This window comes from Haliaeetus albicilla, chromosome 3 (assembly GCF_947461875.1).
Source record: "Haliaeetus albicilla chromosome 3, bHalAlb1.1, whole genome shotgun sequence".
Lineage (NCBI taxonomy): Eukaryota > Metazoa > Chordata > Aves > Accipitriformes > Accipitridae > Haliaeetus > Haliaeetus albicilla.
This window is the reverse complement of record NC_091485.1, coordinates 69053625-69081183: the sequence shown is the minus strand read 5'-3', so window position 1 is coordinate 69081183 and position 27559 is coordinate 69053625. Positions and strand designations below refer to the sequence as shown.

The 27559-nt window shown below is 46.0% G+C and overlaps 1 protein-coding gene across 3 annotated transcripts in view; it reads left to right on the top strand.

Moving 5' to 3' along the window:
• The window catches only part of ST3GAL1 (ST3 beta-galactoside alpha-2,3-sialyltransferase 1), a 76458-nt gene that overhangs the window by 27345 nt on the left and 21554 nt on the right, over positions 1-27559 (top strand). For 2 of the 3 annotated variants that reach the window (XM_069780102.1, XM_069780101.1), the window contains exon 2: positions 26272-27109. In XM_069780102.1, coding sequence (XP_069636203.1) covers positions 26798-27109 — 312 coding nt within the window. In that variant the 5' untranslated portion in view covers positions 26272-26797. Of the gene's footprint in view, positions 1-25693; positions 25962-26271; positions 27110-27559 lie in introns of those variants that run through there. The other variant, XM_069780103.1, reaches the window with a different exon arrangement.

The following is a 27559-nucleotide window of genomic DNA, read 5'->3' as shown; positions in this document are numbered from 1 at the left end:
ACACTAATTTACAGAGTGTTTTCCAAAGTGTGCGGTCCAAACAGTTGGATAATGAATGTAAAGCTGTCCAGAGGGCCATGTATATTGGATTTGCAGACAGTATTATTGAGTTGTGGTCAAACTGACCACAGATAGACCTGTTCCGACTCAAATAATCGAGGAGCAGTCTGCGTGTGAGCCACAGGAGTGTGGAGAAGGTGCTTCTTGTGCCTGTGTGTGCCCAGTGGGCCTGACCCTGCATTCCTGTGCTGGGCTCTGAGAAATTGTCCATTAAAATCAAAGAGTTTTTTGAGTGAATGAGGAGTTCAGGCTGTATTGCTGTGGATTTTAGTTCCTTCTATTCATTTTCCTTTGATTATCAGTACAACACTTTATTTTCACACAGTGTAATATTTTATTAAAGGCGCATTTGTAGCTAATAACATTTATGAAGAGGCAGCTTTGACTTTTTTTTTTCAGAAACTGCATCTGAACGTCACTTAAATAATGAATGGGAATGCCATATATTCATTAAAATTTGAACAATGATAACTGTATGTCTGTTAGAGTCCCCTTTTTGATGGATATGGCCAGCAGCCATTAAAATACAGTGGGAATTCTTGTTCAGCCAGCCTCACAGTGGCTGATAATAACACTCTTGATAAGTATTTGCAGCTCAGGACACTGCATTTACAAAAGGGATTCATCACAGCTAACAGTGGCTCTGAAGATTGAGATGTTATCATCATTCAGCTCTACTTTTTCTTTTCTTTTTTTTTTTTTGTCTTATATGTGTAAAGAGTATTTCACTTCCCTGTCAGTCTGTAGAGTTGGTTTTCTGCTGGCCCCTATGAGAAGCTACTCACTTTTTGAATTTAAAATATTCACCAGTATCCCCAGCTGGTGCAAACTGGTCTCAGCACCACAATGGGAGAGGTGGAGTCTCGGTGCAATGAAAGTATGCACCTTTCCTAGGTTTTTCTGCCCCTCTTCCTTTCACAGCAAACCATGCGTAAGCAGAAGAAAAGACAGCACATAGGTTACATTGAGATGTTGTTTCAAATGACTTGGCACCTGATTTCCAGCCACTGTGACTAATATGAACTTTAATATAAATGAAGCCGTCCAACAGATCTTTAAAACGTTCCCATACTTGCAAAGGCAGTGTTTAGCACCCTGTCACGGACACATTCTCTCTGCACAGACAGAGCACATATAGTCACTTGTGACCTTCTAATTACTCTCGACCTATAACATAGCACTGGTGTAAAGAAAAAAAGATCTACTTTTCATCTGATTTTTAACCCAGAGAGTTTGTAGAATTTAGAAATGAAAGTGACCTTCTGGGTCGTCTAGTCCATTTTCTACACCCCTCCACTCCTCTTCCAAGCCTTCATGTTTCTGGGCTTTTTAATGTTTACAGATGCATTGCTGCTGCCGCTGTTTCTCCAGCTCAGTAATGTGTGGATGTCACTCAGCTCTAACAAGGAGACTCACATGGCACTTTGAAGTCAGAGGAAAATATGGAAGAATCCTCTTAACAGCATCTATTCCAGAAAGTGACTTTGCTTAGCTTACAGTAAATATGAGGTACTTCAAAAAATTTATTAACTACAGAGTCTTATAACTCTTTGCTTAGACCTACAAAGCTGATCCAACAGAGGCAGTGTAGTACAGTGGCTAAGATGACTGGCAGATTTATATTCTTCATTTTGACCTTGAAAAAGTCACTTGATAGAGCTTTTCCTTTCCGTCCTTGTCCATTCTGCAGGGCAAGGTTTATCTGAGCAAAATGTGCTTACTAAGCATCAGTAGAGTACCTACTGTGCCAGGACCCTGAGCTTTATCTCTCAAGCCTGGTCAAATAAAAAACAATAAGTTGGTCTTCTGAAGAAATAGATGTCTGAAGGAATCTTGTAGGGTTGGGTTTTCAACTGGCACAAAGCGTTGGAGTTCTTCTTAAGGATTTGGGAAGCTGTTTGAGTTTAGTTTTTCCTCTGTCATCAAGGATATAGTCTGTTGACTTCACTCATTCTTTCCCTCATTCCTGTGTTCAGTTCCGATCTGGCAGTGGGAGCTGGAAGGCTCACATCCTTGTGCATTAAACAGGATGCAGCACCTAATTATTATCTTGATTAAATTTTGTGATTAAGTGGTCTGTAATTGTCTGTAGGCTCAGACTTTCCAAGATATTACTCAGAGCTGCATTGACTGATTATCTGGTCAGGGTTGAGGTGGCACACTGCTTTTATTAAATCTTACTTTAAGGGGAAACGGCACACATCTCTGCATGCGCTTAAGCTCTGTGGAATTTCGTTATATTTCTCTTTGCTGAGCAATATGTAAAAGTCTATCATCAAGTGCAAGGCTAGATAGGTAATAAATGTTGAGAAAGTATCTATAGGGGGATGTCTGTGTAACAGATATTAATGACTTCTTGTTTAATTTCAGAAGACAGAAAAATACCAGATTCCTGATAAATTTCCGAAGTATGTACAAAACCCAGAGAAAATAGATATATAATAGCATCTTAACTTCCCCTTGATGACTAAAGCTACAGCATTTTTAAAGCTAGGGAAGAAGCAATTTTAGGGGTGATTAAATTGAAATCTCTGTCTTTCCCTGTCCTCTCAGAATAAACTATCCATGCATTTTAAATTTTACTTCTCTATTGATAAATAATAATAATGAAAAAGCAATGCTCCTTTTAACAAAGAAAGGGCAGTCTGGTAGTCAAATGTTTTTTTTTCAAGCTTGGTGCAACTTGGATTTAAAGACTTGAGCATCACCCAGCAATAAGACTGTGGAGATGAAATCCACTTGGATAAAAAGCACAGAGCAATGCAACTTGACAGGCTGAGTCCTAAAGGGCAGCACTCTTGGATCCAATAGTCTCTCTCATTTTGAATAATTGCTGTGCAACACGGAATCAAACATTTATTGCTGAGTACAGGCGCATTTGCTCTCCCTGGTGACCCTCTATAAGCAAATGTGCAATACAATTTTATTACCAGGAATGCATTTCACACAAACTGTTTGCTTTACAGAATTAAATAAACCCGGACAAAGGACAGTCAATACTATTGTTTTGCCTTCTTGCATTTAAATGCTGTCTCCTAGACAGTTCAATAGCAATCCAGAAGAGAGAATGGTTCTGTCTAAGTGATTCACGTAGAGAAATTCACCTTTGAGGAAAAGCTCATAAGAGCACCAAAATCAAGGGGTTACTTCTCTGTAGACAAAGCTTTCAGACTATTGCCTTCATCTGAGCAGACCGTTGCGATTCATGGCTAGTGGGAATTAGGTTGACTGGAGAAATCTTAGCCAAAAAATTTGTTTCCAAACTGGAACAGCCGAGCAGTGGCAAAGCTTTGATTTTGCTGCCAATGCAGCATTTGAAGAGCGAAACCATATTTGTGGCTGTGGCTGAAAGAGCTTCTGGGAGACATTTGAACCCACGCCATGAATTTATGAACTAGAAACATCTTTCAGTGCGCAGGAAAAGGGCATCTCGGAGCAGCATTTGCCTGGGGAGGGGCTGTGACCAGTCTTGCCTTTGGGCAGAGCCTGCGATATAAGACCGTCTCTCTTCAGTGCAATTAAAAATAAAGGCATCTGGTGCCTTGCTTGTCATGATGACAGCACATTGCACTGTTGTGGAGGGACGTTAGGAGCCACTTAAAGTGCCAACTAGTGCCTTATTTGTTGTGCTAATGTATTCCTGTAGTGTTGACTCTCCCTTGCTGGGACAAAACTAGACTAAGCAGAGTCAGAAAGGTTAATGTGTTCGGTCTTTTTCTTTCTATCAGCTTTATGAGCACAAGAGGGCTAAGGCATCCCAAGGCATGGAGCAGGGGCTTTGTTGTCTTCATAAAAACTTCAGAACTCCGCTCAGAGATACAGATCCAGCACAACACCCTAAACTCTAAAATCTTGTAACTGTTCATATTCAGATGCATGCTGGTGGTGTTCTCCCCCCGCAACGCTGTGCTTTGTACAATGATATGGTTAAGTCAAAGGGAAGTGTATTGGGTTTGAGTGTCAAGGTTTTTGGTAGTGGGGGGGGGCTACAGGGGTGCCTTCTGTGAGAAGCTGCTGGAAGCTTCCCCCATGTTTGATACAGCCAACCCCAGCCGGCTCCAAGACAGACCCGTTGCTGGCCGAGGCTGAACCCATCAGCAACAGTGGTAGTGCCTCTGGGAGAACAGATTTAAGAAGGGGAAAAAAACCTGGTACACAATAGCAGCTGGGAGAGAGGAGTGAGAACATGTGAGAGAAACAGCCCTGCAGACCCCCAGGTCAGTGCAGAAGGAGGGGGAGGAGATGCTCCAGGCACCAGAGCAGAGATTCCCCTGCAGCCCGTGGGGAAGACCATGGTGAGGCAGGCTGTCCCCCTGCAGCCCAGGGAGGTCCACGGGGGAGCAGGGGGATGCCCAAAGGAGGCTGTGACCCCGTGGGAAGCCCGCGCTGGAGCAGGGTCCTGGCAGGACCTGTGGCCCTGTGGAGAGAGGAGCCAAGGCTGGAGCAGGTTTTCTGGCAGGACTTGTGACCCCGTGGGGGACCCACACTGGAGCAGTCTGTGCCTGAAGGACTGCAGCCCGTGGGAAGGACCCCACACTGGAGCAGGTGAAGAATGAGGAGTCCTCCCCCTGAGGAGGAAGGAAGAGCAGAGACAACGTGTGATGAACTGACCCCAACCCCCATTCCCCGTCCCCCTGTGCCGCTCGGGGGTAGGAGGTAGAGAAAATCAGGGGTAGAGTTAATCCTGGGAAGAAGAGAGGGGTGGGGGAAGGTGTTTTAAGATCTGGGTTTATTTCTCATTACCCTGCTCTGACTTTTGATTGGCAGTAAATTAAACTAATTTCGCCAAGTCAAGTCTGTTTTGCCCATGACAGTAATTGCTGAGTGGTCTCCTTGTCCTTATCTTGACCCACAAGCCTTTCATTATATTTTCTCTCCCCTGTCCAGCTGAGGAGGGGCAGTGATAGAGCGGCTTTGGTGGGCACCTGGCATCCAGCCAGGGTCAACCCGCCACAGGAAGCAATGTAAAATATATATTGGATGTGATTGATAGCACTGCATGGAAGCAAAAGCAAGTTCTGAAATGCTGATTTATTGTTCCAAGACCAGCAATTGGGCTATTTATGAGACAAACTAAGGAATATAAACACTGGATGACAGGCACAGTGGGATTGGCTACTCGGACTATACCACCAGTCTGTCTTATCAAGAGCCAGCACAGAACAGCAGAGAAGCCATCAAAACATTGCAGGAACTCATCAGCTGTTGCAGATATGTTGGTGGTGCACGGATGAGATGTCCTGGGGCTCAAGCCCAGTCAGGGTATTCTGTGGTGTTCATCCTCTGCGTGGTCCAGGATCAAGCCTCCAGATGCAGGGAGCAGAACCGGCACCGGGTGCAGGGTGATCACCGTCGTGGACCATTTTCTGAGAGTCTAACCCCGTGTTTGGAGCAACAGGTTTAGTCCTGAGCAAAAAAAGGTGGGAGGAGGTATGTCATCTCAGCACTCTGACTGTGTGATCTGGCAGAGGAGTCCTCTCTACCAAAATTGTCTTTGTAATCGTGAGATAAATAAACTGCAAGCATCACACACAGCCAAATGAAATGGAAGCTACAGCGAAGCTGGTCAAGGGGACCATAACAAGGCACTTTTAAGTCAAGGAGACTTTCTCTTTCAAAAAGTTATGTAATTGGTGACCCAGACTTTCATGACAAAATTTTGGCAAGTGAGTTTGATCTGAAGAAATTCTCTTACTCACTCAAAAGCTCCTGCCTCTTGCCAACTCAGTAATGTGCTGCCAGGACAGGTATAAAGGGCTGCTTTCCAAAAAATAAGCAGATATTATGCAATAAGCTTAGTTATGTTAATAACTAAAAGACGGATGTACTATTTATTATCGGCTTTCAAATCCAAGTAGGCAGTCATGCTGATGATTACTGATTTTTTTTCCTCTTATAAAGGTAAATGTGTGGGGAAGGGTAGAACTCGGTATTTAGCATTCTACTTTTGACTCTACGGTGCAGCTTGGTAACTGATTAAAGATCCTGGCATGTGTTGCTAGAAGCTTTTCTGTTGGCTTTGTGCTTTGAACCAGGTCTGAGAAGCCACATCAGGCATCCTTCACAGGACGCTTGCTCTAGCTAGAGTAAAATCCTTCTTGCAGGACCTGCTTCTGGAGTTTACATTGAAGTGAATGGAGTAGATCTGGATAGAAAGCGCCTGTCCCCATTCTGTTACTTTGTATTTTTGGTCCCCATTCTGTTGAATATAGGAGCTGTCCTGAATGTAATGTCCACTGTTGTAATCAGCAGCGATCTTAAGATTCATCCTGAATTTTGAAAAAAGGGACTTTTTAGATAAAACGGCTGGTGGAAATCACTTGGAAGACTCAGCTGGCTGTATGTGAACTTGGAGCAGGCTCAAAATACACTAAGTCCAGCAGTGAAAAAAATCTCTGTGTTTGTTGTCAGCTAATGTAACCTTCCCCTGCACTCTGGGTTATTCGCACTGCCTCTCCTTAGGCACTTAAGTTTGATGTCTAAATCAGGAGCCCAGTAAATGAGAAGGCAAGGCTCCCCACGTTGCCAATGGAGGGAGCGAGCCCCTGCGCCACAGTCACTCAGTGGAGGAATTTAACTTGGAAATTACAAGTGTGAGTTGAAAGTGTGAGATCGAGGCACGTGTCCCAACGCCGGGCTTGAGCTGCACGTCCTGGCTCTCGTCCCAGCTGTTCGTGAGGAGCGACCCAAGTGCTTACCTACCTCCATTCACCTGCGCCATCATCCCTAGGGGATTTACATTACCCTCTGCAGGAGCACCACTGTCTGCATAAGGAACCTGCTGGTAGCATCACACTAAGCACCAGATTCACGTCTCTGCAGCCTTAGTGACCTAAAAGGGGTTGCGCAAATGTGAGTAGATGCACATGGCTTCTCTGCCCCAGAGAAAGGCAGTATGTGAAATTTGGGCTTGTACGCCTACATGGAGATACACAGCTAGAAAACAAATAAAAATCTTGAGTTGATAATATGTCCCCCTATCACACTCAAAAATGCTCTTGAATAGGGTGGGTGACAATATCACGGTGTCTCCTGGATGCAGGTGGAGGCTGCTGGGCAAACTGGCTGCTGCCGCCAGGACCCAGCCTGGGACCCCGCGGCTCCTTTGCAGGCGTCGCCGCGGGTCGCTGAATCGCAGCCAGTGAGCCAGCTGGTAACACGCTCTCTGTCTGCAGTTTGCTTTATCCCATAAAGTGTTTCAAATGCTCCCCCCCGCCCCGCCCCACCTCTCTCTCCTTGCTTTTTAACAGATGGCATTGAAGGACTTTTACCTTTTTTTTTTCCCCCGAGTCTTTTTTAGGCTCTCCCTGCCTCTCGTCATGTCACGGGTGATGCCCCTGACAGCTGACTGCTGACTTCTGCGCCAGCAAGCTTTTTTCTTGTCCAGAAAGCGATCTTTTACAAGGCTGCCTAATAACCCCTTCCTCCTGCCACCGGCACCAAGCCCTCACCCCACCTCGAGCGGCTGCTCCATCCTTCTGCCAGAGGCGTCAGGGATGGGCACATAAAGCCCCCAGGAGCAGCAATCCCAGCCTCTCCACTCAGCTCCCACGATGCTGCCTTTGCCAAGCGGCACGGCAATCTGGGCTAAATTACCGAAGCAAAAGCCAGCTGAAGCGGTGCAGTGTTACGTTCTTCGGAGACCGGCTGCTCTCACCTGGCATCTTGCAGCTAATCATATTGACAGGAGCCATTGTTTATTTTCCTCCGTCCTTGTCTTTCTTGTTTTATGGTAAATTAGAGCAGGCAGGCAAGCCATCCATCAGCCTATAAATGCTGCGGAGTATTTTGGCTTTGTGCTAAATAATTGTGCATTTTATTGCTATTTACACATTCATTTTCCTAGGCAATAAAATGCAAACTGCAGTCCCCAATAGTTTTTATATTTTGTATCTGTATTGTGGCAGCCGCACAGGCTTCAGCAGCAGCAGCGTGCAGCCTGCTGCCGTAAATTCACTCTCTTATTTTAGTAGGTCTAACATTTATTTATAATTAATGTCAGGGACCTTACACAGTAATACCAATTATTGATTTTTTTTTTTTTAAGAAAAAGAAATTACTTTTTTTCTTATTACTGCCATAGCAACACAATCAAGTTGCAGGGGATAATCTTGTCCAGAACAGTGAAAGACAAGGCTCTTAAAAACTGAGTTGGTGGTAAACTTATAAAAAGGAACATGTGACTCCTTAACTCTAGGGTTCATATAGATGGAGATTATCATATGGTGGTCAGGGGGCAGTAACTCAAATTAGCAGCTCTGTTGGTGTCAGCGAAGGCGAGTGGGAATGGGAAAGCTCTGCAGCAGGAGCCGTTGTAGCCACTGCAAAATGAACACCTTTGGAAGTAGCAATAGGGCTTAATGTCCCAACACAGCTGGGGATGGGGTGGAGGGGTACAGGCTCTCCGGTGGATCCCCGAAGTCCCATCATTAATGACGGAGGGGTGACCGCTGTGACTGCAGGTTGTGCACTGCCAGCCGATGGGATGCAGCACTCTCTGTGCAATGAACGTAAATGAAACTCACCTTGAGTCGCCACAAACACATGCACAAGGATGTGAACTGGACCAAAGAAGCCTTAAAATAAATTTTTATACTTTGAATCTTCTGTTACCTTCTTGGTGTTAAGATGGCTAGCCACGCATTTGCAAAGTAAATTGCCCTTATCAGTAGCCCTTGCATGCATTGTGCTTCTTTTTCCATCCGACTGTGGCCCATTATGCCAGAAATTTGCTGAGGGCCGCATCAGACTTGGCAAAGAGCGATGGGAACAGCAGCCAACTCCATCTTAAACTAATTTTTACCCCTGCCAGGGACGGCTGCCTAACAAGTGCTCAGAAGACCCAGGCTGAACACACAGCCCTGAAAAAGCTGTGGGTCGGAGGCGTGAAGGGGGCTGCAGAGGGCAAAGTAACATTTCTGTTACTGCTCCAGGTTCCCACTCCTAATAATTTACATTTGAAATGCTGAGCAGCAGTGGGAAAGGGAAGAAGTGGAGTCAGGAGCAGAGTCGGGAGCCGGGAATGGATGTTGCATTTCTGCCTGGAGCTCTGTAAGGGTGAGAAAAAGTTGGATGCCTGCAGGCTCGCTCAACCCTTCCCCATCTGTAAAGCACAGCTGGCAGCAGGATGTCTTGTGCATGGTGGTATTTGGGGGATCATGGAAAAAAAGGCTTGTGGTGAAGAGTTGTCATGGGGGTTGAATAAGCAGCTCGTTTGTCATCTCCCCCTCTGAGGGGTTGGCCCCAGGTTAACCTTCCCATAGCAAAACCAACCTCAGTGGGTCAGGAAATGGAAACAGAGATGGTAAATCCTTTTCTGTGCCACCTTTCTAATGTGCTCTGAAACCAGTAGCGAAGCCCTGTCTCACCTGGGCTGTGTGTGATGTCTGTGTATGAACGTGGGAAGAGATGCTCTCAGCCCAAAGCGGGATGTTGCTCAAAACTGGGATAAATTGGGGGTTTCTCAGTTTGAGGAACAGCAATCCTGAGGGATTCTGCTCTGGCTTCTTGAGGTCGTTGAGTGGTTAAAATTGTGGAAACCAGTGAGGGGTGGATGCTCAGCATTTCTGGAAACTCAGCCCCCAAACGTCTCAAGTGGACTACCCCAACTGTAATCAGTGAGTGCTATGGCTGGTACTTGGTTGTCAACATGCAGCCTCAAATGCCGCCCGGATTTTGTCACTTCAAGTCTGCCATTGCGAGGGATTTTTTTTTTTTTTCTCTAGGACTATTAGGGTTTTTCTTTTTTTACCCGCTCATCAGGAAGACAGCTCTATTTTCATTTCTTAATTAGCCTGGTATTTCTACAGTCATTTAAAGATGTCTAAACAACTTGAAGTAATGTGCAACACCTGTCAAGCCAAGAGATTTACATATCAGGGCTAGATAGCCTGGAGCTGGGAGAACACATCCACGCCACATGCGCTCTCACAAAGCTGTATTGTTGGGGCTTGGGCAAGTATCGTCCAAAGGAACCTCACCTGCATGCAGGGGAACGTTGCTGATGGGCATCTGGGCAGCAAAGGGGCTTTATTCCTCCCCAGTAGCACTGGTGGGCTGCAAAAACTTCTTCATTCCTTCTGTTTGCTGTGATGATGCCGTGGAGCCCAGTCACCAAACACACAGCTCACCTCCATGATTTTTGTAAAGCTGTTTCTGAAAGCAAATCCCATTTTTATCCTGCCTCTGTTGAGCAGGTTGAGCCATAAATCATGTTTCATCCCATGGATGCTTTGCAGCCTCAGCCCTGCTTTGCAGAGGATGAGTTGGAGAGAGTACCGGTAATCCCCAAGGGCCTGTAATGGTAGGACAAGGGGAATGGTTTTAAACTAAAAGAGGGTAGATTTAGACTAGATATAAGGAAGAAATTTTTTACAATGAGGGTGGTGAAACACTGGAGCAGGTTGCCCAGAGAGGTGGTAGATGCCCCATCCCTGGAAATATTCAAGGTCAGGTTGGACGGGGCTCTGAGCAACCTGGTCTAGTTGAAGATGTCCCTGCTCATTGCAGGGGGGTTGGACTCGATGAACTTTAAAGGTCCCTTCCAACCCAAACCATTTGATGATTCTATGATTCTGTGGTTCTAATACAAGCCATGAGGAGGAAAAGGGGTGATATCCCTCTCATTTGTTTCAGGCCTTGCTGTAGCAGAGGCTTTTTATCATGGTGGGAGGTTGGTTTGGTTCAGACCACCAGAAATTTTGACAGTGGCTAGATCCTTGCATGCCCCTCAGCCTCCTTGCATGCCGCGGTATGATCCATCTAAGGGTTAATTCCAGCTGTAAGCCCTGTCAGACGGGCAGTAAACCTGCTCCCAGACCCTTCCTGCTCCCAGCTAATCCAGGCAAATCCTCTTTCCTTGTACCTTCTCCTCTTTCTTCCACTACCTTGAGGTAAAAAGGTGAGGACAAAGGGAAGTTATGGAAGCACACTTCAGTTTCCCACAGGTACAGATTAGCCCCTGATGTCCCTGCAGGCTACGGGCATACAACTATGTGCAGTTTACTCAACCTACATGGTCCTCCCCATTTGGCCACCTGGCCCACAGCATCCCGGGATTTTTCCTATTGCTGCCGGCATAGTGTCCTGTCCTGTAAGTGAGGGATGGGATCACAGGCTGAAGCTGTTTCCCAGGACACCTGCATCTGGAAGCAGGGGGACATTCCTCCTGGGGTTGTTTAGTCTGGAAAAAAGGAGGCGGAGGGGAGATGGGGAGACCTTCTCGCTTGCTTTCTACAGCTACCTGAAAGGAGGCTGTAGCAAGGTGGGGGTCGCTCTCTTTTCCCAGATAACAGGTGATAGCACGAGAGGAAACGTCCTCAAGTTGCGCCAGGGGAGGCTTAAATTGGATATTAGGAAAAATTTCTTCACCGAAAGGGTTTTCAAGCATTGGAACAGGCTGCCCAGGGAATTGGTGGAGTCACCATCCCTGGAGGTATCAAAAGACGTGTAGACGTGGCACTTAAGGACATGGTTTAGTGGTGGACTTGGCAGTGTTCGGTTTACGGTAGGACTCGATGATCTTAAAGGTCGTTTCCAATGTAAATGCTCCTCTGATTCTTGCCCCCCTGCACCGCTGTGCAAGCCGGGGTGCAGCTTCAGCAGCAGGTGGATGCTCACAGATGCTACAGGGCGATGCTCTGAGGTGTTCCCAAAAATTTTGGTTTTGATTCAGGGCTGAAAGGTTTGCAGCATAGTGTTTCAGCTGAAGGCTGGACTTGTTTCAATTTCTTTCTTTAAGACTAACTCAAATGGGAGTTTGGGGAAGGGCTTTTTTTGCTATTGTCTGAGCCAGGGTTGGTCTTGTATGGATAACAAATTGCTCAGAGAGGCAGGAGGATTTCCTCTACTGGCTGTTTTCAGAAGGAGTTAAGACAAACTTCTATTAAAATAGTTACGTGTAACTTGTTGGTGCCGTCTTTGTGCAGGAGGAAACCTCTTAGCACCCCACCCAGCTAAGCATCCTACGAGTCTATGAACAAATGTCCAGAATTAAAGCCAAATCGTGTCAGTTTTGGGTGTCAGGCAGGAGCTGCACCTTGCTGAGTGGCTGCGGGTGGTAAGCAGTCCTCTCTCTCTTTCTGGTTGATAGCTCTGTGAACAGAAATGAGTGCATGTATTTGTAAAACTCAGGCAAGATCATTTTGCCTTCGTATGCCATGTGCTGTCACTGTGAGCCCCATCGCCGTCTGTCTCCCACACTTTCCTCGCTGTTTTTCATACAAATCAGCGATGCACCAAATCTGCCGTGCACGTAAATCAGAGCAAGGTCAATGAAATTCAGAAGTACGAAATACAAGAGGCTGTAACATGAGAATGATTTCCATCAACTGCAAGTTTGGAAATGTCTCTGCAGCAGCCATGCTGGTCACTGGAAACTTCATCTTTTAAACAACAGATTTAGGAGCGATCCAGGAATCTGTCGAGGCACAGGATCCCCTTGTATCCACTCTCTTTTCCTAAGGATGGGAACACCCCAGCAACAACAACTACCACGTACTGGATCAACCCCTTGTAGCTGAGTGTGACAACGCTTCTGGGGCTGGGGACTCTTGTCCCCTTTTAGAGCAACTTAAAAGCAACGCTACCCCTCATTTGATACTACATCTCCTCCATGAGAAGTCATAGGTCAGTTCTCCTCTGGAACATTTAAGGTCTATTTGTAATGACTTCCCTTTGGATGCAGTCATTATTTTCCAGCATTCACTTTGGTTTTTGAGCAAGAGAGACGTAATAAAAGAGGTTAAAAACTCATCTCACCCTATTTAAAACCTAGCCAAGCAGAACAGTGTGTTTTCAAGTCTTTTTTGGTATACAGTTCCTGGCAAATCCTTGAGAGGTTTTAATTAAAGGTGAAATGACTTTTCTTTTTCCTTTGCTTAATAAAGGCAAAACACAAATAAAAATCCTGTAGCTGCCACTTGCAAAGCAAACTTTTTGACACAAATTGGTGGCTCATTTAAAAGAAAACCCAAAGCCCCAGGGCTGCACTGCCTGCGGTCATTGAGGACTGTTAGTTTTTAACACTGTGCCCATTAAAACTTGCCAGGAGCTTTATGGCTGGAGCAAGTGGTGACATTTTTGTAAGTCCCATTTTAAAAGTTAATGTGAAACTTTTCATCAAAGTGGGAATGAGATGCCACATTTATTGCAATAGTAATATGCACAAAAGCTTGCAACAGAAAGAAAAAGCGTCCCTGTGCCACTGAAAATGGAGGGATGTTTTAGATAGGGAAAGGATATTGCAATGAATGTGGGATTCCTGTTCTCAGTGTTTGAAAGGGAGACATGATCTTGAACCCAAAGACAGGATTTAGCTTTAGATGTTGCTCCTCTGTGGGGTTTGTGCTGACATAGCACTGATGTGGTTATGGTCACTTAAGGATAGTGACCCCAAGGCTGAAGCTGGGATTTCTGACCAGCACCAAACCAGCCCGTGTAGGACTGGTGTTTATCTTTTGGTGATGCAGGAGAAAAAGTTCTTGGTTTTCTAATGCACCAACAACTGGGCAGATGTTCGAAATTATTGTTGGGGAAAAGTAAGCAGCAGAGGCTTCCCCGACCTGGTTCGATAATCAGAGCCCAAGGACAGAGATCCTCTCTCTTCCACTCTTAGTCATCACTAAAAGAATAAGTCCAGACTGATGTTTCCAGCATCTGGCCTGCTATGGCTTGATTTCTAGGTAGGATGTGGCTGGCAGCACTGCAGAGGACAAGACCAAAGCAGTATTGAATTGATCACCGCTTTCTTGTGTTCAAATTTCTGCTTTTACAAAATCAATGCCTGATAGTATGATGCCATTTTAGAATTGAAAATCTTAATACTAAATAAATTAAATCTTCCTCTGCTAATTATTTCTGTATGGATAAGTGATACTTTGAATTTCTCTTTGAACCAGAAAGCCCTTAAATATTCACGGATTGCTGTCTACCTTGCCAATCTCCCTTTTTGTGATTTAACCACCTAAGTAAGACAAGTGGAAAAGATGCCATAGTTTTGTGCATGTCTGTGTATGTTTCTCCAGCATTCAATTATCAGCATCCACATAATTCAGTATTAACATTTTTAATGCACTTCAGGTTGCCCAGTCGAGCGGCTGTATGTGCAGTTCTGATGTATGTAAATCCATTTTGCATGCAGCTCTTGACATATTTTCATATTCAGGATTACGGGAAGCCTTTTCTGTGCCACTCTGATGTATGCTAATCTTTGTTTCTCTCAAACACTTTAAAAGTCCAGAAAAAAAAAGACAAATTTCTTCTTCACTGAAAACCTGTGGTTTTTCTGTACCCAGGCTACCACATGGTCCAAAGCAAATCTGCCACCGATGGAGCACCAAAGGGCCATATTCATATTGCCTGCTCTGGGCAGCTACTTCTCTCCATCAGGTATCAGAGACAACCTAAGATCTGGCAGTCCTCTGGATAAAAGGCAGTCTGAATCATTCGTTTCTTTCTTGACTGTCAACACCATTGTAGATGTAGGGCAAGAGCTGGAATGGGACCGTCACCATATGCACAGAAACTGGATGATGCCTGGGCTTTTAATGTATTATTTATTGACGCCTTATAAACTTATTGTTGCTGCCAAACTCTCAGAAGTGTGCACGTAAATGGAAAACTCAAAGTATTTTTTTGTACTTGCCGTAGTTTGCACTGACTGCCAAGTCCAGACTATGCAGAGATGCTAAAACACCTCTGAATTTAATTGTGGGCAGTTTGACACCTTCGTAGCATGAGAAAGCCTAAATGTAAATCACAGGTTAATGAAGGAGAAAATCCCTGTGGTGTCATGAAACCTTCTCCAGAGTGAATTCAGTCTGATAAATAAATCTTTAATGCAGAGCCGTATCAGTTGGTGTCATCGATTGTAAGATAAACGCTGTTGGTTTAACGAGGAGCCCATCAGTGTGAACATGAGTTAACAACCTCACAGTGCCAACAACTGCTTGGTATTGCTTCAGGGCAGGAATCCCAGTGAAGAGAGTAGAGATGCTCACGTGGGCATGGAAACATGTTTCCTAGATTTTAGGGTTTATTGGAATACCATCAATATTATCATTATCATTATCATCTGATCTTTCTCTGCATTTAGAATTATAATGCCATGAGGGTCCCTGTGGTGTGTTAATCACTCTCTTAATATCAGAAATCAGGGTACCTCACAACATATCCTTTGAAGTCTGTTCCACATGAACAACTGTATTTATAGTCACATACGTTTCCCTACAGTTTTAACCAAGAAACAAGTTTGGTGAATATTTTTGAGCTGGATACTCATAGACAGTCTAGGAAAACACCTGCTGTCAATGTGATTGAGTCCCACCTTTAGTTTAGAGTCTCCTATAATCTGAAATAATCCTATATCTTCACCTGTAATCCTGTAAAACTGAAACTAATGCATGTACAGGAATTCACTTCTACAATACTTTTAGCTTGCCTCTATTTCTACTGTGGCTGTTGCCATCATTAGTTTGTCTTTTTGTATTTGGATTACCTGAAAGTAGCATTCTTACTGTCTCTGGGGAATGAGAAAGACTTTAAAAAAAATACATAGCCAGCCCAATATGAAGGTAAAACCAAATAGAAGAGGTGGTAATTTTTTTCACCCTTCTCCTAGCAGGAGTGAAAATAGAGCTTTTTTTTTTTTTTCATATTGAACTTCTAAATGTTTTCCTTTCCTTTAATTACCATAAATTATACATTTTCTAGAAGAAGATTTTTGAAAACTAGAATTTTTTGTTTAAAATGTCGAAGATCCTTCTTTTTTGAAAGTGAGAATATGTGAGAGAAGCAGCCCTGCAGACCCCCAGGTCAGTGCAGAAGGAGGGGAGGAGATGCTCCAGGCGCCGGAGCAGAGATTCCCCTGCAGCCTGTGGGGAAGACCATGGTGAGGCAGGCTGTCCCCCTGCAGCCCAGGGAGGTCCACGGGGGAGCAGATCTCCACCTGCAGCCCGGGGAGGACCCCACGCTGGAGCAGGGGGATGCCCAAAGGAGGCTGTGACCCCGTGGGAAGCCCACACTGGAGCAGGGTCCTGGCAGGACCTGTGGCCCCGTGGAGAGAGGAGCCCACGCTGGAGCAGGTTTTCTGGCAGGATTTGTGACCCTGAGGGGGACCCACACTGGAGCAGTCTGTGCCTGAAGGACTGCAGCCCGTGGAAGGGACCCACGCTGGAGCAGTTCATGAAGGACTGTCTGGTGTGGGAGGGACCCTACGCTGGAGCAGGGGACGAGTGAGGAGTCCTCCCCCTGAGGAGGAAGGAGCAGCAGAGACAACGTGTGATGAACTGACCGCAAACCCCATTCCCCGTCCCCCTGTGCTACTGAGGGGAAGGAGGTAGAGAATTCAGGAGTGAAGCTGTGCCTGGGAGGAAGGCAGGGGCAGGGGGAAGGATTTTTAAGATTTGGTTTTATTTCTTATTACCCTGCTCTGACTTTTGATTGGCAGTAAATTAAACTAATTTCCTCAAGTCAAGTCTGTTTTGCCCTTGACGGTAATTGGTATATGATCTCTCCCTGCCCTTATCTTGACCCACAAGCCCTTTGTTATATTTTCTCTCCTCTGCCCAGCTGAGGAGGGGGAGTGATAGAGCGGCTTCGGTGAGCACCTGGTGTCCAGGCAGGGTCAACCGACCACAAGGGCACTCTGTCCTCCATGGACTCTGCTATCAAAGGTTGTCAACAGGAATCAAACAGCAATTTTTATATGTCCAGTTGTCTGCTTGGATGTTTTTAAAGAACTCTTCGAAGTAGATCAATTCACAGAGATAGAGTGAATGTTTAGTCAGTGAATTTAATTTAGGATTTTCACCATAGTTATTCTTTCCATTGCCCCAGCTTTGGGCTCTCAGTGTGCTGGCCTATATAAAGACAACACAAAAACTCCCATCCCAACCCATCGGTGGATATTGGCCCACCACAGAAAAGCTCTCATAGACCAGCCGGTTAAACCTACGCGTCTGTCCAGCATTGCAAACTACAGGATGAGGAAGGAAAAGCATATATTTAAAGAGCTTGTAGTAATATATTTGCTATTTAAAACATCAGTGTGTCTGTGGGGAAGGGGATTTGGAATATAGGGAAAAAAATTAAGTACCACCAGGGAAGCAGAGGTGCCATTTCTTGATTAATAGAGTGTGTGCAAAGAGGTATGGCTCCTCCAAAATCACCTTCTAGCAAGTCGGAGGCTGTGAAAGACGTTACTACCAGCAGCTTATTTTTCCACTGTTGTTTTTCAGCACATCCCTGGCGAGACCTGGCAGCCTCCAGCCTCTTGGCCGTAGTTGCTACTGTTCATGGCTTGGCTGGACAGTGCTCTCGTTCTGGTGCTCCTATTTTGTCCTGGAAATACTTGATCTGAGGCTTGAGCCAGAGGAATGGACCATAAACAGGTCAGCAGTGGAGCTGTCCGTTAAGTTTGAATTAATCGCCCTTTTCACTGGCCTATTCCATTTTATCCCATGAAAAAGACACAGAGGGGCCAGTTTGCAAGGGCTGGTTGCTTCATGGTCTGCAGATGTGGCTGAGCGCTCCCTTGGCCCGTAATGACCAGGAAAAGTTAAGACTAGGCTTACATTGGCAAGTTTTGGTACATTATCAGTGGGCTTTTTCACTGAGCCTGGCATGATACCAAGCCTGGCCTCCTTAACAAAGGGCTATTATATAAACAGTGATTTATTTACATACTTATTTACTTACTCCCACTGGAAATAAATTGATCATGAGGTTATCTCCACAGTCACAGTCATCCATGTGTTTCTCAGTGATAAGTGGTACCCAGGTGAATGTTGTCCTTGCATAGCTGCTGCCACCAGGGCAGGCATCTGGGCTCCCCACAGCCTTGCCCTTCACCCCAAGCCCAGTTTCACTCCTTTCTCAAGGCTGAAGATCAGGTGCGGTAGGAAGACATGGCAGTAGGGGACACAGCGTTTAACAGAATGGTGCCAATTTGATTTGGATCCTGGAATGAATTTGCAGCATCAGCATTTTTTATTCATAGACTCATAGGATGGTTTGGGTTGGGAGGGACCTTTAAAGGTCATCTAGTCCAAGCCCCCTGCAATGAGCAGGGACGTCTTCAACTAGACCAGGTTGCTCAGAGCCCCGTCCAACCTGACCTTGAAGGTTTCCAGGGATGGGGCATCTACCACCTCTCTGGGCAACCTGCTCCAGTGTTTCACCACCCTCACTGTGAAAAGTTTCTTCCTTATATCTAGTCTGAATCTACCCTCTTTTAGTATAAAACCATTACCCCTTGTCCTACCGCAACAGGCCCTAATAAAAAGTTTGTCCTCATCTTTTTTATAAGTCCCTTTTAAGTACTGGAAGGCTGCAATAAGGTGTCCCTGGAGCTTTCTCTTCTCCAGGCTGAACAACCCCAACTCTCTCAGCCTGTCCTCACAGGAGAGGTGTTCCATCACTCTGATCATTTTTGTGGCCCTCCTCTGGACCTGTTCCAACAGGTCCATGTCTTTGCTGTACTGAGGACTCCAGAGCTGAATGCAGTACTCCAGGTGAGGTCTCACCAGAGGGGAGTAGAGGGGCAGAATCACCTCCCTCAACCTGCTGGCCATGCTTCTTGTTATGTAGCCCAGGCTACATATGGCTCCCCAGGAGCAGAGTGAATTTGCCCTGTAGCCCCAGAGGAGAGGTGGTTGCAGCATCTACCCTTCTCTCCATGCTCAGCTCCTAAGACGACTTTGCCATAGACATGGTGGACTGGCAAGGGCAGAGATTTTGGAGCCAGACCATCTTTCATGGCACTCCCAGCCCCATTCAAAGCAAAAATTCCCACTTAGCCTGAAGACATGAGTAGGAACCCTAGTCCATGGAGGACAGCACAATTAATCCTGGATACTACCACTGCAGTTTCTCTAGACCAAACACTCCTTGCAGGAATCGACTTTTGGTATGTGAGCTTTTGCTACTGCAAACACCTCTGCAGCGGTGGAGAACAAAACATCTTTACCCCAGTGGGAGGAAGCAGGGATGGCAGCTCTAAACACCCAAGGGTACGGGCAGGCTCATGACCCTTTCTGAGCCAGAGACTCCAGCCCTTTCCTCAAGCATTGCGAGGGAGTTTTCATTTCCAGACCGCTCAGCAACATGCCTGATAAAGTCTGCCAAGATAAAGATTTATTTTGAGGCAACAGAATGCAAATTCTCCACCCAAGTTTCTCTTAATCTTCTACACATCTTGCACAAAAAACTGTTTGCTTACCCTGACTGCACAGACCTGTTATGCACGTAAGCAGGGCAGGCTGTGTAAGAGTACCAGGGAGATCTCCTATCTACCTGGCCAGCCTGAGCCTGCCAGCAAACCTGCCCACTGATAAAAGTCAAGTAGGTAATGATTTTTTTTCAGATTGCTGGCACCTAAAATGCCTTGCAGTTACATTCCATAAACCACCTCCAGTTTTTCTTCTGTTCACTGTGATGGATGAAACACTGCCCAATAGCTGGCTCCAAATTCAAGAAGCATGGAGGAGTTGCTGCCTTCAAATTTGTCTAAAGCTACCTTTTCTCATGTCTTAAATGTTCGTGAATGGTTTTGTTTTCTAGGCAGTGTTGATATGATTAGTTGGAGTTGCTTCGGGTGAGCTTTTTAATAAATCCAAGAGTGATATATGGACCTGCTTGCCTGACTTCAATGCTGTGACCCTGTTTGACAGTAACAGTCAAACAGATTTATGCCTTGCAGCATGGTCAGGGATGGGGCAGAAGAGTTACAGATCATTTTCTCCCTGATTAAATGGCAGAGGAGGCTTGGGGCTGCTTTTCCGTGGCTGTGGGCACACGGGACAGCAGCACCTATGTCATCCCTCTGAGGATCTAACGATAGGCAGGAGAGAAGAGTCAGGTAGCTCTGAGAAACAAAACACAGTCTGATTTTAATTATATGTGCTGGTTTTGGCTGGGATAGAGTTAATTTTCTTCATAGTAGCTAGTATGGGGCTATGTTTGGGATTTGTGCTGCAGTGTTGATAATACAAGCATGTTTTCATTACTGCTGAGCAGCGCTTACACAGCCTCAAGGCCATTTCTGCTTCTCTCCCCACCCCACCAGCGAGGAGGCTGGGGGTGCACAAGAATTTGGGAGGGGACACAGCTGGGACAGCTGACCCCAACTGACCCAAGGGGTATTCCAGACCATACGACGTCATGATCAGCAATAAAAGCTGGGGGAAGAAGGAGGAAGGGGGCACATTTGGAGTGATGGTGTTTGTCTTCTCAAGTAACCGTTACGCATGACAGAGCCCTGCTTTCCTGGAGATGGCTGAACACCTGCCTGCCCATGGGAAGTGGTGAATGAATGTCTTGTTTTGCTTTGCTTGCATGCGTGGTTTTTGCTTTACCTGTTAAACTGCTCCAATCTCAACCCACAATTTTTCTCACTTTTACCCTTCTGCTTCTCTCCCCCATCCCACCGTGAGGGAGGTGAGTGAGCGGCTGCGCGGTGCTTAGTTGCCAGCTGGGGTTAAACCACGACAGGATGGAAAAGGGGAAAGTCACGTGGCAGCTGGTGCTTTTCCAAAATTGCATTCTGTGATGGCTTTTGGTGTCTGAGAAGGACCAGGCTCACCTTTGCCTGCCAGTGCCATGGGGTCAGCAGCACGTGAGAAGTCACACACGAACAGGCTGAAGTCGCAGAGGCCGTGCTGGGGCACAGGCAGCACCCCCTCGTATCTCCAGCCCTCATGTGGCCTTCGATGCTTGGTGAGACTGATCTCCTGGAGCTGAAGGAGATGGACCAGAGGTCTTGCACGGGCTCCCAGCATCATATATGGTTAAGGGAGATTCATGTTTCTGCCCTGTGTTTAACTGACGGGCTGCCAGGCCGTCTCGTAATTGCACAATCTATTTCGCGTAGCAAATGCCTCATGCTCAGAAGTCTCTGGCAAGGTGTCAGCCCAATGAAGTGTGTCTTTCTAAAAGTCAGCCAGCTCCGGGCAGTGGGAGGAAGCCAGCGATGAGCCAGGGCAGGGCAGACAAGCCTGTGGTTTGGAGTGAAACAGTCCCCTCCATTGTTCCTCTCCAGCCCTAAGCATAGACCTGGGGTGGAAATTTATGTGTATTTTTCCAGGGACAGGCTTTTTGCTGCCCCAGGATGACATCCTCCGAGACTGCTCTGGGCCTTTGTGGGTGCAGTAAAGGAAGATTTAACATTCCATCCTCTCCCAGGCCAGGGCTTTGAGACTGAGGGTTGCTCAAGTAGTTACTCGCAAGGAGTGCGGATGGGAAGAAAGTCCCCAAACAGCAGGAAGGATGCTTGAGGACATACTGTTTGTGTTGCCAAAAGGCTTTATAACAATATAGCTGTCAGTGGCTTAGCTGGGAAACTAATTCATCTTTGGAGGTTTTGCAAGGCAGGGATCTGAGCTGTGCTTCTCAAAATGAGCACTTGCAGTTCTGCCGCTGAGACCTTTCTAGCCCAGCACAGTCTCTTGAAGTCAAATTGCAGCAAACCTCTACTCCTTGAAGTATACAGTTTCCAGCTGTAAAATACTATGGGTCGTAGAAGGGTTGTGTGATGGCCACCATCAGTCATGAGAGAGCTGCAGCAGGTCACATTGTCCTTCCCCATCTTCCATCAGGGCAGGTGGGTATGTGGGTTTTGAGTCTAAAGGACTTCGGGACCTTTGAACTATTCAAGCAGTGAATGGAAAGCTGGAAATATCCCTCTACAGGGATGCTGTTCCCTGTTGCCTTTGTGCTGTTCTGCCTGACACGCTGCGTCTGGAAAATGCTGGCAACTTCAAACTAGAGAAATGCGTTTCACACTGGGGTTTTAATGTGAGTTACGGACCAGAAGGCAAAAGCTGGATCCTGAACCGTTGGCATCTAACATGAGCTAACAAAGATCTCCTCAAGTGGTGCTGGTACTAAGTACTTCTTTGCTAGCAAAGTAGGCATCAAAAAGGGGTCAAACTCTACCTTGGTGTAGTGGGACATTTACAAGTTGGGGGGGATGAGAAGTGCAGTGATTTTTTTCTCAATGTTTTTTCACTATTATTTTCTACATGCTTTTTGTTTAAGACCCATCTTTAAAAAAAAAAAAAAGAAATTAAGTGTTCTGCTAATATTGTGTGACTGACCGTACAGATCTTGTGCAATCCCCAAATGTTCTTTCACCGCACCCCATAACATGTGCCATGTCCCCAAGCAGCAACCCATCTCACTCCCCAAGGTGCTCTGATGTTGACTCATCTGGGTGAGTTTCATGCCTTGGACTGAGGCTGTCCTGGGCCAGTCCTGGGAGGGCTCCAGACAGAGTGTCCCTTCCTCTGAATCCTTAATTTGGGTTCCCACCTGCCTTTGTGCCCCTGTGCTCCTCTGGGCTGGTGCAGACGGGCCTTTGATGGGCTGATGGCTCCTGGGATGGGCCTGGGAGCAGCTGGGGCGGGGTATTATTTGGGCTCCCCCTCCTGCCATTGTCCCTTTGTGCTCCTTTGTGGGTGTGCAGATGAGCTTTTATCACATAACCTAACAAGTGCAGTGAGAATACATTGCATTTGTAGGTGGGTTTGTCAAAAAAATATTTTCTGAAGGTGTTAAGAATTGCTTTATACTAGTCCTTGTCTGTTAATTGCCAGATTGGCAAGGGACCAGGAACATTCTTCAGATTGTGAGTTTACAATACAAAAAAGATCTACCCAAGGGAAAAAAAGAAAAAAAAAAAAAGAAAAAAAAGTGCTCTTTCTGTTCCTTCTTTCTAAAATGTGAGAAGACAACGAAGACAAACAATTGCAATAGATTGAACCCAGTATATTTTATAATATAAAATGTAGACAAAAGATTAAGCTCTGCTCTCCTTTATGACCATTTAATCACACTGGACCCACTCCTACACTCAGGACAGAGCTTGGAGGAACCTACCCCTTCTTCTGAAGCTGCCCCCCTCTGCTCTTGCCTGGGACACCTCAGTTCACATTTTCCCTGCATTGCACATAAAATAAGTTATCCCGGGGTATACAGGAGTGTCTTACATGGAGACAAGGGTATATTATGTAGGAAGGGGGAGGAGGTGGGAAGGTAGCAGGAGAAATCCAGACCATAAATAAGACCTTAAGCACCCAATCTCTTAAGGTAGCTTAACCTGCTGCTTGTACGAGCTGAGCTGGGACAGCTGCCCAAGGCTTAGCCACAGGCATGCTCTACTTAAACTCTGTTTAACTCTCAGGGGACCATAGCTGGGACGAGGGCTGGGCACGTAGTTTAAATCTCCATACCTGAAGTCCCCAGAAGTGGTTTCTGGGTTGAGGCCAAAATCGCCTGTTCACAGATGTACTAAGGCCAAGGTCACACCGAGGTACGTTGATAAGGAGCGTGGCTAGTATCACGCTACTTACTTGTAATGGCTTAAATTAACTATCACAAATAGTATCAGGAGGTAAAACATTCCCAACAGCTGGGGTTGGCAGGCCTGCATGGTTTTTCATACCAGCTTCTGCTTTGGCATGGTCCCTGTCCTTCCCGCTTCCCGGCACCTTGGCGAATCCTATGGAAACCCTTTTGCAAAGATTTATGACACAGGGACGGTCTGAGATGAGGTGCAAGATGTTGGGAAGAGTGAAAGTACCGATGTCTGGGTTGGATCTGATGTGTGTTTTAAGAAAGGAAAAAACCAGTCCCAGTCCAAGTCACAGTGAACTCGATGAAAGCATTTTCCATTTATTTCAGCCTTCCTTTTCCTCAGGCCCTAAATCACATTTACAGTCCCCAGAGCCTTTCTGTCAGGTTAAGAGCCTTTCTGTCAGGTTATATGCATTTTTTTTTTCTATCATGATTATCCATAGGAAACATGAGCTTTCATAGGAAACTGTAAGTAGTGAGAATTAAAATAGAGTATCTGGTGTTTATTTCCACACTGGAAAAGGGCCTTGGGAGTTCTGGTTTCTCACCTTCTCATCACGTGCTATAAAAGGCGGGATGATTAGGAGTTTGGAGACACTGTAGTCCACTGCATAAACACTGGTTTGGGTTGGGGTTTTTTTTCAAATTCTAAGTATAAGTTTAACCTTAGCTCAGTTAAAAAAAAAAAAAAAAAGGCTGGTGGAATGGATGTTTATTTTGGAGGCCAGAACTGTGTCTTTTATGAACAATACTCCATTTTATAGGCTTTCCCAAGAAAGCCTGGATAATCCCCCTCCTTCCTGCACTTAAAAAAATAATAGAAAAGCAGGAGCTGTGTTTACAAATACTGAATTGGCCCAGCCATAAGAGCAGTAGGGGTTCGACCCGCCAGCATCACATCTCTTGAATTATCCACTCCATAAACCAATCTACTTCTGGGATTTGCCATATCTGGGGGGGTTTATAGGCTGTGTTTTTGTTTAGAGTAACAACTACATCCAGGCTAGTAAAGCAAATGCGTTTGGGGCCAGCTGGCGTGGACGGGGCTGTGCACAGGGGCCGTGCTCTTAAACTCCCTGTCTAACTCTCCAAGGCACAGTAGAAGCATCCCCACCACCTTTTTTGGGTTGTGATTCCTGAATTTTACCCGGGAACAGTTTGGAAGATTTCTGGTTAGCCCCCAAACTTCCCTCTAAAAAGTTAAAGCGAGCGCAGGATTGTTCCCTGGTGCAGTTTAGTTTACTGGTGCAGGCGAGCCCGAGCAGCTGGGGTTAATAAAGCCTTTTGTTATCCAGCCTGACCCACTTGTCAGCCCTTGAGCTCCTGTAATGCATTTGTAGGGGCCAGACTTAAAATGAATCTCAAGGCATTTGGCAAACAGCAGCTAATTGAACGGCACACACTACCCACCATGGGCTGCAGATGCGAAACCTGAAGCAGAGCAAAGGCTTAAGACCCCGGTCTGAGGCTCCTGCCTTCGGAGTCGGATTTACAGGACTCGGCAAATATTTACACGCCGCCTTTAAAAACCAGGCCTGTGCTGTCTCCGAGACACCATGTCAAACCCCTCGGAAAAGCGGTTTGGCCTTGGGCAGCTCCTCGCGGATCCCCAGGAGAAAAGCCAGCAGCAAAGCTGGGGACGCTGCGCCCAGCCCAGACCTGTGGCCACCAGATGGACTTCCCCAACGTCTGGGTACACATGGGATTTGAGTGATGAAATGAGGGGATTTTGCATCAATGTAGTGCACAGGAAGGCTTAAAATGATGGAGTTTAACGGTAACAGTTTCAGTTTTGCTTTTCGTGTGCTGGCCTGAAGCCTGCAGCTAGGCAGCAAATGAGACTTTTCTTGCTAGGCTCTTGCTTGTTCATAAATTGCATATATTCTGACACAGTTGCTTCTCCGATTTCTTTCTTTTTTCTTTCTTTTTTTTTTTTTTTGTTTAACTCAAAACAGTGTTATTTAAGCAATGACACTTTGGGGGCTTTTTGCAAACATCTGAAGTTTTAAAACCCACATGTTTTTCTTCCCACAGAACAATGGCATTGTGGGAAGAAGGGATCCATTTTTTGACTTTTAAAAAGTTGCTTAAAACACTGCTGCCAGGCAGGGGACACCAGGAGGGGAACGGAGAGCAGCTCCGGGTCCCTCTGTATCCTCGGACTCGCTGAGGCAAAGAATCTTCCTGCCTCTCTGCCTGGCTCAGGGTCTCACGGGAACTCTCTGGGATCACTGGCTGCCCTCACCTACCCTTTCTTGGCAGGAAAAATAGCAATAATCCACGTGAAACAAAGGCCACTTATACTTTGATTTCCCCCGTCTGTCCCAGAACGTATGAGTTGTTCTTGCTTGGCTCTCTCTGAATCACGAGTCCAGCCCCGATCCTTAAGAAATTAAGCCGGTTGAGGGGAGGAAGAGAAAGGAACCGATTCCTCTTCCTCCGTGTCCTGCTCCTCCGTCTTTTGCCGAGTGCTTTTTGTTCAGCTGCTTTGGGTTATGAATACTTCGCTGTGTATCTTGTGGCTATCAAGGTCAGCCTAAGGGAAGGAGGTGAGTCACTGCCCTGCAAAAGGATACAAACTGTAATTCAAATAAGGCCAGAGCACCGGGGCCGATTCGATACAAAGGGACTCAATGTCTACAGGTCGATGCTCTGCCCTTTTGGAAATTTCACCCTGAAACTTCTCAGAATGCAAATACTACAATAGAAATTGCAGCCAGTGCTACTGTGTCAAGGGCTCTGAGCTGATCAGAAGTTTTGGGATGGGCAGAGAAAAGCAGAGAAACAAGGTTTGGGAGGAATGCAAAAAACTTTCTGACAATAATTCTTCTTTCTTTTTGTGTGTGTGTGTGTGTCCAGGCTGCAAACTGTTCTCCATGGCTTAAATGGACATCAAAGGATATCTCTCTGCTGGAATGTACATCCCCAGATGATCTGATCCTTCATGAGCTAACTTTCAAGAAAAAAAATAACCACCCTCTTCTTTCTACAGTTTGGTTGCTTTAATTTATGGCTTGCTCCCATACAGAAAACCTAAATTTTAATGCTGGGATTGCTCCCCTCTAAATCTTCTGGTACGTAGAAGGGCAAGGGTCCATCTTTGCTGAACCCTCATCGGGAGAGGTTAGCAGGAGGCCAGGGAGAGGTGGAAGAGACTGGGAAGCACTGTGAGAAGGTGAAAGGAAATACCCAGCTTTGCCTTTTTTAAGCCCGTTTGGAGGAAACGAAGCTTCTTCCTTTATGGATGGAGGTCGTGGAGTTAGTATGTTCAGCCTAAGCCCGAGGTGGTAACTGGCAGGCGGCTGCAGCACCCTTTCCTTTTTGCCTTACATTGGACCCTACATCGTACTTGGTCAGCAGCGACGGCAGAACCCGAGCGGGAAAGATGGTCGTCGTAAGGAGGAGGAACGTGAAAGTGTTTACCTTCGCCTTTTTGCTCATCACAGTAACGTCATTTCTGCTGAACTACACGCACCAGGTGACCATGACTACCTGGGATCTGAGACATCTCATCATGCAGTTTTCAGAGCAAGTCCAAAAAATCTTCAAGCACCCCAGGAGACCGTGCAGCTGTCGCACATGCATTTCTGAGCTAGGACATTCCCTCTGGTTCGACCAGAGGTTTAATTCAACTATGCAACCTTTCCTGACCTCACAAAATGCCTTGATCCCAGAAGACAGCTACAGGTGGTGGCTGGTAAGTGGAAGGTGTGGATACGGCCCAGAGTTTGTGCAACGGTTGTGTTAGGCTTCGAGTGATGCCGAGCAGATAGCGAGAGACGGTTCCTGCCAAAAGCATTTGCCGTCTTAGCTGACGAGGCAGGCAGAGGTGGAAGAAAACGGGTGTTTGTGCTGCTGTTTAGCTTGCAAGCGCTCGGAGTGCACGTTCACTTGCCCCAAGCTAGAAAAGTCCCTGGCAGAGTTAGGTGGCGAAGCTAGAATTTGCAAATGTCAATATTGCCTTTTTCTCCCTTCTCTTTGAAAGACTAGACTTCGTCAGCTGGCTTGTTTCACTTCAGAGGGTAAAAAGGGCTTTTGCCATCCATCGAGGCAGCAAAGCAAACTCGTTGTGAAGTGTGTAATTTCCCTGGGGCTTTCCCTACCATAAGACATGTAAATAATTAGCAGGATTAAATAGAAAATTATT